The sequence below is a fragment of the Sylvia atricapilla genome, unplaced genomic scaffold (genome assembly GCF_009819655.1).
Source record: "Sylvia atricapilla isolate bSylAtr1 unplaced genomic scaffold, bSylAtr1.pri scaffold_98_arrow_ctg1, whole genome shotgun sequence".
In the NCBI taxonomy this organism is placed as follows: Eukaryota; Metazoa; Chordata; class Aves; order Passeriformes; family Sylviidae; genus Sylvia; species Sylvia atricapilla.
Window position 1 is genome coordinate 46,691 of NW_027077179.1, and position 10,189 is coordinate 56,879.

The 10,189-nt window shown below is 63.9% G+C and overlaps 1 protein-coding gene across 1 annotated transcript; it reads right to left on the reverse strand.

Annotated features, from left to right (window-relative positions):
* Positions 1-1,048: 1,048 nt before the first annotated feature.
* Positions 1,049-5,845, reverse strand: ZBTB45 (zinc finger and BTB domain containing 45). Its single transcript, XM_066340531.1, has 2 exons — positions 4,838-5,845; positions 1,049-2,464 (listed from the first exon to the last, which is right to left on the reverse strand). Exons 1-2 carry the CDS (start codon positions 5,766-5,768, stop codon positions 1,818-1,820), a joined length of 1,578 nt encoding a protein of 525 aa, XP_066196628.1. The 5' UTR covers positions 5,769-5,845; the 3' UTR covers positions 1,049-1,817.
* Between the last annotated feature and the right edge of the window lie 4,344 nt (positions 5,846-10,189).

Sequence of the window (10,189 nt, forward strand, 5' to 3'; positions counted from 1 at the left end):
CCCCCGCCCAGCGAGCAGCCAATCAGCGCCCGCCGCGCGAGACTGACAGAGAGAAAAACCAATGGAAGCATTGGAGGGCGGGGACTGGCGGAAATGGACGGTGCGCGGGAGGCATGGGAGAGGAGCAGGCGGGAAAGGGCGGGAAGACGCCTCCGGCACGTGAACGTGAACGGGCCAATCAGCAAGCAAGGACGGGGGGAGCTAAACCAATCAGCGGCCGAAGAGCCTCGAGGAAGGCGGGGACTTCTTAGGTGGACCGGCCAATCGGCATCGGCTTTCTGCGGGGAGGCGGGGCTGAGGCTGTGATCGACAGCTGGATAAACCAATGGAAAGCAGACGTGGGGAGGGACTGGGAGTTACCGTGGTCACTGGGGATTACTGGGATCATGGGGGATTGCTGGGATCACCGGGAATTACTGGGATCGGTGGGGGTTATTGCAGGTCACTGGGAGCTCAGGGAGCGCTGGGGAGGCACAGGGGGTTACTGGGAACACTGGGGATTACTGGGTTCACTGCAGGTCACTGGGAGCACTGGGGAGGCACAAGGGGTTACTGGAAACACTGGGGATTACTGGGAACACTGGGCGTTATTGGAAGAGCACAAAGAGTTACTGGGAATGCTGGGAGGACACTGGGGGCATTACTGGGAGGGCAGCACTGAGACCAGTGGCTGTGCTGGTGGCCCTGGGAGTGTCCCCAGTGTCCCCTCACATCATCCCAAGTCCCCTCCCACCCCTCAGTGTCCCCCCATGTCCCCGGCTGTCCCCTGTGTGGGTCACAGCGAGGTTTGTGACAAAGCCATGACATGGCCTGTGGCTGCTGCCACCCCGCCGGGGTGGCCTTGGGGACAGGGCGTGGCCACCAGCACCCACGGCCGGTGTCAGTGACACAGGGAGGACGTGGCCAGTGGCCACAGGGAGCACTTTGGCCCCGCAACGTGGCCCAGAGCTGCCGTGGCCCTTCCCGGTGGCCAGAGCTGAGACACGGACACATCACGGGGCCGTGGAAGATTTTTAGTGTGGAAAATGGCAATAACAGCACCAAAACGGTCGATAAAACCCCGAGTTCATTGTCACCATCTCGGGGGGACAGGAGCCATGTGTCCCTTGTGTCCCCCCATGGCCGCAGTGGGGTCACAGTCACACAATGGTCTGAGGGGAGGCACCTCCCAGTTTCTCTGGGAATGCCACCCCAGCCCCTCACAGGCAGGAATCTCTCCCCAGAATTCCACCTCTATCTCCCTTTTTCCAGCGGGAAGCCATTCCCCGTGTCCTTGGCACTCCAGGCCCTTGTCCCAAGTCCCTCTCCAGGTCCTGGAGCCCCTTCTGGCACTGGGAGGGGCTCTCAGGTGTCCCTGGAGCATTCCCTTTTCCAGATGGGACACCTCAGCTCTGTCCAGCCCTCTGAGCATCTCCACGGCGTGGTCCATCCCTCAAATCCCTGTGCCCAGCTCAGTTCCAGAATGTTCTGAGGGTCAGTGATGTCGCCACCACCGAGCTTCCCGGGCTCTGCTGGCCCTCCACGACACCACATTGGCCACGGCCAACCTCGTCCTGGCCGTTCCAGGTGCCTCAGCACAGTTCCCAGCAGGATTTGTTCCCTGATCCCGCTGCTGCTCGGAGCTCTGGGTGTCCCCCACGTCCCCGTCCCCACTGAGGCTGCTCTGCTCCTCTTCTCCCGTCACCGGGAATGTCCCCGCGGCTTCCCGGACCCGAAGGAGAACGTCACAGCCCCTTCCTCCAGGCGTCACCCCGGGGGCTCCACCCCAGAGCCGCCAGGCTCCCCCTCAAGGCCCCTCGAGGGGCAGGGACGCGTCCTCACGCCGTGTGAGTGGGGCCGGCGCCCGCAGTGTCCGGCCACGTGCCCAGTCCAGGTTCTGGAGGTGGCCCCAGCGGTGGCCCTGGTGGTGTCCCCAGCGACGACCCCGGAGGCAGCCCTGGAGGTGGCCCTTGTGGTGGCCCCAGCGGTGGCCCTGGCGATGGCCCTGGAGGTGGCCCCAGTGGCAGCCCTGGAGGTGGCCCTGGAGGTGGCCCCAGTGGCAGCCCTGGAGGTGGCCCTTGTGATGGCCCTTGTGGTGGCCCCAGCGATGGCCCCGGAGGTGGCCCCGGTGGCAGTCCTGGTGGCAGTCCTGGTGGTGGCCCCGGTGGCAGCCCTGGGGGCGGCCCTGGCAGTGTCCCCGGCAGCGTCCCCGGCAGTGTCCCCGGCGGGGTCCCGGGGTGCGAGGCGGCGGCGTGGCGCTCCAGGAGGGTGCGGTGGGAGAAGCCCTTGGAGCAGAGGCGGCACTGGAAGCGCTCGGGGCGGTGCGTTCGCATGTGCACGTTGAGGGAGCTCTTCTGCGTGAAGCGCTTGCAGCAGACGCCGCACTGGAAGGCGCGGACGCCCGTGTGGGTCACCATGTGCTTCAGCAGGTAGTCCCGCAGCGAGAAGGAGCGCCAGCAGATGGAGCACTGGTGGGGCTTCTCGCCTGCGGGGGGGAAAATGGGGGGAGGCCGGGGTCAGCAGGGGTCGGCAGGGGTCAGTACAGGTCAGCGTGGGTCGGCGTGGGGTGGTAAAGGTCAGTGTGGGTTGGTGTGGGTTGGTACTGGTCAGTGTGGGTCAGCAGGGTTCAGTGTGGACTGGTACTGGTCATTGTGGGTCAGTGTGGATTGATATTGGTCAGTGTGGATCAGTGTGGGTCAGTGTGGACTGGTACTGGTCAGTGTGGGTCAGTGTGGGTCAGCATGGACTGGTACTGGTCATTGTGGGTCAGTGTGGGTCAGTGTGGATTGGTATTGGTCAGTGTGGGTCAGTGTGGGTCAGTGTGGGTCAGTGTGGGTCAGTGTGGATTGGTATTGGTCAGTGTGGGTCAGTGTGGGTCAGCAGGGGTCAGTGTGGATTGGTATTGGTCAGTGTGGGTCAGTGTGGGTCAGTGTGGATTGGTATTGGTCAGTGTGGGTCAGTGTGGGTCAGTGTGGGTCAGTGTGGATTGATATTGGTCAGTGTGGGTCAGTGTGGGTCAGTGTGGGTCAGTGTGGATTGGTATTGTTCAGTGTGGGTCAGTGTGGGTCAGTGTGGGTCAGTGTGGATTGGTATTGGTCAGTGTGGGTCAGCAGGGGTCAGTGTGGGTCAATATGGATCAATAGGGGCCCTCATACATCAATACAAATCAATGTGGGTCAAAAGGGGTCAACGTGGATCAGTGTGGGTCAACATGGATCAATACAGGTCAACATGGCCCAAAATGGATCAATACAGGTCAACAGGGGCCTAAATGGATCAATACAGGTCAACACAGCCCAAAATGGATCAATGTGGATCAATGTGGTCAACATGGGCCTAAATGGATCAATACAGGCCAACATGGCCCAAAATGGATCAATGTGGATGGACAGATCAGTGTGGGTCAACATGGATCAGCGTGGGTCAACATGGATCAGTATAGGTCAGCATGGGCCAAAACTGATCAACGTGGATCAATACAGGTCAACACAGCCCAACATGGGTCAACATGGACTGATACAGGTCAGCGTGGGCCAAAATGGACCAATGGATCAACACTGGTCAGCACTGGTCAGCACCGGTCAGCACTGGTCAGCACTGGTCAGCACTGGTCAGCACTGGTCAGCACTGGTCAGCACAGGTCAGCACTGGTCAGCACTGGTCAGCACTGGTCAGCACAGGCCAGCACAGGTCAGCACTGGTCAGCACTGGTCAGCACAGGCCAGCACTGGTCAGCACAGGTCAGCACTGGTCAGCACTGGTCAGCACTGGTCAGCACTGGTCAGCACAGGTCAGCACTGGCCAGCACTGGTCAGCACTGGTCAGCACTGGTCAGCACAAGCCAGCACTGGTCAGCACTGGTCAGCACTGGTCAGCACAGGCCAGCACTGGTCAGCACTGGTCAGTACAGGCCAGCACAGGCCAGCACTGGTCAGCACAGGTCAGCACTGGTCAGCACTGGTCAGCACTGGTCAGCACTGGTCAGCACAGGTCAGCACTGGTCAGCACTGGTCAGCACAGGCCAGCACTGGTCAGCACAGGTCAGCACTGGTCAGCACTGGTCAGCACTGGTCAGCACTGGTCAGCACAGGTCAGCACTGGTCAGCACTGGTCAGCACAGGCCAGCACTGGTCAGCACAGGTCAGCACTGGTCAGCACTGGTCAGCACTGGTCAGCACAGGCCAGCTCTGGTCAGCACAGGCCAGCACTGGTCAGTACTGGTCAGCACTGGTCAGCACAGGCCAGCTCTGGTCAGCACAGGCCAGCACTGGTCAGCGCTGGTCAGCACTGGTCAGCACTGGTCAGTACAGGCCAGCTCTGGTCAGCACTGGTCAGTACAGGCCAGCTCTGGTCAGCACTGGTCAGCATTGGTCAGCACTGGTCAGCACTGGTCAGCACTGGTCAGTACAGGCCAGCTCTGGTCAGCACTGGTCAGCACTGGTCAGTACTGGCCAGCACTGGTCAGCACAGGCCAGCTCTGGTCAGCACTGGTCAGCACTGGTCAGCACTGGTCAGCACTGGTCAGCACAGGCCAGCACTGGTCAGCACTGGTCAGCACTGGTCAGCACAGGTCAGCACTGGTCAGCACTGGTCAGCACAGGCCAGCTCTGGTCAGCACAGGCCAGCACTGGTCAGCGCTGGTCAGCACTGGTCAGCACAGGCCAGCACTGGTCAGCGCTGGTCAGCACTGGTCAGCACTGGTCAGCACAGGCCAACGTGGGTCAGTGGGGCTCAAATGACAGGCCAGCAGGGGTTGATCCAGGTCAGCCCAATGGACACTGGGCACCCCCAAGGGCCACCAGCAGCCCCAGGTGTGTCACCGGGGCCGTCCCCAGCCTGTCCCCACGTCCCCGCTCACCTGAGTGGATGAACATGTGCTTGGTGTAGTTCTTGCGGGAGCTGAAGCTCTTCTGGCAGTGGCCGCACTGGTAGGGTGGCTGGGGGCCGCGGGGGGGCCCGGCCAGGGGCGCCGGGGGGGCCATGGGGACAGTCCCCCCCTCCACAGCCCCCTCGAAGGGCGGTGGCAGCGCCGGGGGGGACCCGAAGCCGAAGCCGTCCCCTCCCGGCGCCTCCCGGCCGCGCTGGGGCCCGAAGGCGCCGTCGTCGCCGGGCCAGGGCGGCAGGAAAGCGTCGGGGAAAACCTCGGGGGCGCCGAAAAACGGGGGCTCCGCGGCGGGGAAAGGCGGGGGGGCCACGCCTGGAGGGGCAACACCTTCCTGAGGGCCCCCTTCATCCTCTCCCTCCTCGTCGTCGTCGTCGTCGTCGTCGTCCTGCACGTCCCGGCGCTCCTCCTTGAGCGCGGGCGCCAGGCGCAGCGGCTGCCGCTGCTTGCGGCTGTGTCCGGTGGGCGCCGGCTCCGGGAGCCCCTCCAGCTCCGGCGGGGACACCAGCGGCGCCCCGGGCGCCTTGTGGGGGCCGCGGCCCTGCGAGATGATCTGCGTGCACTCGTCGATGACCGTCTTGATCTGCAGCACGGAGGCGGCCGTCAGGATGTGCAGCGCCTCGGACTGGGCCACCACCAGGCTGCCGCTGTAGAGGAACTCGACCAGCTGGCGCACGGCGGCCGAGGGCACCACGGGCGGCACCTCGATGGCCGAGTGGCCCAGCAGCAGCTTGTCGTGGAAGAAGGGGCTGCCGGCGGCCAGCACGCAGCGGTGGGCGCGCAGGGACGCCTCGCGGATGCGCACGGTGACGTCGCAGAACTGCCCGGCCACCCGCTGCCCGTTGAGAGTCTCCAGCAGAGAGCGGCTGAAGTTCTGCAGGTGGATGTAGTGCACGGCCTCCGGCATGGCCGCGGGGACACGGGGACACTGGGGGACGGAGGGGACACTGGGGGGATAGAGGGGACACAGGGGACACCGGGGGATAGAGGGGACACGGGGACACTGGGGACACTGGGGGACGGAGGGGACACTGGGAGGATAGAGGGGACACGGGGACACTGGGGACACCGGGGGATGGAGGGGACACGGGGACGCTGTGGGGATAGAGGGGACAATGAGGACACGGGGGACACTGGGGATGCTGCGGCGATAGAGGGGACACGGGGACACAGGGGACAGTGGGGACACAGTGGAGATAGAGGGGACACGGGGACACTGGGGACACTCCTATAGCCCCTATATGTCCCTATATGTCCCCTATAGGCCCTATCTGTCCCTGTGTCCCCTACATGTCCCTATAGCCCCTATCTGTCCCCTGTATACTGGGGACACTGTGGAGATAGAGAGGACATGGGGGACACGGGGACACGGTGGGGACAGACAGGACACTGAGGACACGGGGGACGCGGGGGACACTGGAGACACAGGGACACAGAGATGGCAGTGACAGCTGGGACACGGCAAGAGCCAGAGGTGGTGGGGACAGCAGGGACAATGGGGACACAGAGATGGTGTAGAACTGGGACGGCAGGGACAGCGGGGACACACAGCGGGATGTCGGGGACACACACCGGGATGGCGGGGACACAGTGACGGCGGGGACACACTCAGTGATGGCGGGGACACACACAGTGACGGCGGGGACACACAGCGGGATGTCGGGGACACAGTGAGGGCGGGGACACACACAGAGATGGGGGGGACACACAGTGATGGCGGGGACACAGTGACGGCGGAGACACACACCGGGACAGCGGGGCCACACTCAGTGATGGTGGGGACACACACAGCGATGGTGGGGACACACACAGCGATGGTGGGGACACACTCAGTGATGGTGGGGACACAGTGATGGTGGGGACACACACAGCGATGGTGGGGACACACTCAGTGATGGTGGGGACACAGTGATGGTGGGGACACACACAGCGATGGTGGGGACACACTCAGTGATGGTGGGGACAGAGTGATGGCGGGGACACACACAGCGATGGTGGGGACACACTCAGTGATGGTGGGGACACACTCAGTGATGGTGGGGACACAGTGATGGCGGGGACACACACAGTGACGGCGGGGACACACAGCGGGACAGCGGGGACACACTCAGTGATGGCGGGGACACAGTGACGGCGGGGACACACAGCGGGATGTCGGGGACACACATCGGGACAGCGGGGACACACTCAGTGATGGTGGGGACACAGTGATGGTGGGGACACACACAGCGATGGTGGGGACACACTCAGTGATGGTGGGGACAGAGTGATGGCGGGGACACACACAGCGATGGTGGGGACACACTCAGTGATGGTGGGGACACACTCAGTGATGGTGGGGACACAGTGATGGCGGGGACACACAGTGACGGCAGGGACACACAGCGGGACAGCGGCGAGGCTGGCGGTACCTGGGGAAAGAGAGGCGGGGTTGGGGACCTGGGGATAGCACCGGGGGTTGGGGACACCCCGTGTGACGTCACCAGGGCCTGGGGACATTGATGGGGCACTCCGTGTGACGTCACCGCGCGCCGTGCACAGCGCCGATGACGTCACGGGGTGGCCCGAGGGACACCGGGCGGGATGTCCCCGGCCTGTCACGACAGCCGGAACCCGCCGAGCCAATCCCTCCCCAGCCCTGGAGCCCTCGGGACCGCCCGGCCCGACCCTTTCCCTTCCCCTTCCCCAAAACCTCCGGGACACCCCCGCGCCCCTCCCCCACACCTCGCTCCTGCTCCCGCCGCCGCCGCTCTCTGACGTCACTTCCTCCGGACCGGACCGGAAGCGATGGTGACCATAGTGAGAGGCCCAGCGCGCCCCAATCACCGCCATAGAGATGGATGGCGCCCCCTGGCGGGCCGGAGGTTCCGCAGAGTCACGGCTCCGTACGGATCGTCCATAGGGACCCCGGGACCCTCAATGTCCCCACAGACCCCCCGAGACCCCCATGGGCACCCCAGTGTCCCCACAGAGACCCCTATGGGCACCCCAGTGTCCCCACAGACCCCCAGGAGACCCCCACGGGGACCTCAATGTCCCCACAGAGACCCCCACGGGGACCCCAATGTTCCCACAGACCCCACCCGGAGACCCCCATGGGGACCCCAGTGTCCCCACAGAGACCCCCACGGGGACCTCAATGTTCCCACAGACCCCACCCAGAGACCCCCATGGGGACCCCAATGTCCCCACAGAACCCCCGGAGACCCCCACGGGGACCCCAATGTCCCCACAGAGACCCCAGAGACCCCAATGGGGACCCCAGTGTCCCCACAGAGACCCCCACGGGGACCTCAATGTCCCCACAGAACCCCCGGAGACCCCCACGGGGACCCCAATGTCCCCACAGAGACCCCAGAGACCCCAATGGGGACCCCAGTGTCCCCACAGAGACCCCCACGGGACCTCAATGTCCCCACAGAACCCCCGGAGACCCCCACGGGGACCCCAATGTCCCCACAGAGACCCCAGAGACCCCAATGGGGACCCCAGTGTCCCCACAGAGACCCCCACGGGGACCCCAATGTCCCCACAGACCCCCCAGAGACCCCCATGGGGACCCCAATGTCCCCACAGGCCCCACCCAGACTCCCCCATGGGGACCCCAGTGTCCCCACACACCCCCCGGAGACCCCCATGGGGACCCCAATGGGGCTGGAGACCTGCCGTGGGTCTCTGCAGGGATCCCCATAAGGTCTGGCCTCCCTATAGATTCCATAGGTGTGCTCTGGGGATCCCTGTGGGAATCCCTGTAGGACTGGGATCCCCTATAGACCCCCCGGGATCCCCTATAGACCTTTCAGGGGTCCCTGTAGAGCTGGCACCCCCTACAGACACCCCGGGGACCCTGCAGACCCCCCAGGGACCCTACAGACCCCCCAGGGACCCTACAGACCCCAGGGGGACCCTACAGACCCCAGAGGCACCCTACAGACCCCCCAGGGACCCTACAGACCCCAGAGGGACCCTACAGACCGCTCAGGGACCCTACAGACCGCTCAGGGACCCTACAGACCCCAGAGGGACCCTACAGACCCCAGAGGGACCCTACAGACTGCTCAGGGACCCTACAGACCCCAGAGGGACCCTGCAGACCCCAGGGGGACCCTACAGACACCCCGGGGACCCTGCAGACCCCAGAGGCACCCTACAGACCCCAGAGGCACCCTACAGACCCCAGAGGGACCCTACAGACCGCTCAGGGACCCTGCAGACCGCTCGGGGACCCTACAGACCCCAGAGGGACCCTACAGACCGCTCAGGGACCCTACAGACCCCCCCAGGGACCCTACAGACCCCCCAGGGACCCTACAGACCGCTCAGGGACCCTACAGACCCCAGAGGCACCCTACAGACCCCCAGGGACCCTGCAGACCCCAGGGACCCTGCAGACCCCAGAGGGTCAAACTGGCCCCTCTTGGCCATTTTCCCTGACCCGTGTTGGCCCATGTTGACCCGTGTCCATCCATGTGGACCCATGTTGATCCCTCTGGACCCTCCTTGATCCGTGGTGATCCATGTTGACTCCTCCTGGTCCATGTCCATCCATGTTCATCCATGTTGACCCGTGTCCATCCACGTGGGTCCATGTTGGTTCCTGTTGACTCCTGTTGATCCACTTGACCCATGTTGACTCCTCCTGGTCCGTGTTGACCCGTGTCCATTCACGTGGACCCATCTTGATCCATGTCCATCCGTGTGGACTCATGTTGACCCGTGGTCCATCCGTGTGGACCCGTGTTGACCCCTCTTTACCCATAATGCTCCGTTTCCATCCATGTTGAGCCACGTCGGTTCCTCTCGGTCCGTGTTGGTCCGTGTCCGTCCACGGTGACCTTCATTGGTTCCTGTTCACTGCTATTGACCCACTGTGACCCACACTGACCCACAGTGACCCACTCTGACCCACACTGACCCACTGTGACCCACACTGACCCACACTGACCCACTCTGACCCACTCTGACCCACTCTGACCCACACTGACCCACACTGACCCACTCTGACCCACTCTGACCCACACTGACCCACACTGACCCACTCTGACCCACACTGACCCACTCTGACCCACTCTGACCCACACTGACCCACACTGACACACTCTGACCCACACTGACCCACTCTGACCCACTCTGACCTGAGCTGACCCACTCTGACCCACACTGACCCACTGTGACCCACTCTGACCCACTCTGACCCACACTGACCCACACTGACACACTCTGACCCACACTGACCCACTCTGACCCACACTGACCCACTGTGACCCACTCTGACCCACACTGACCCACTCTGACCCACTGTGACCCACACTGACCCACACTGACCTG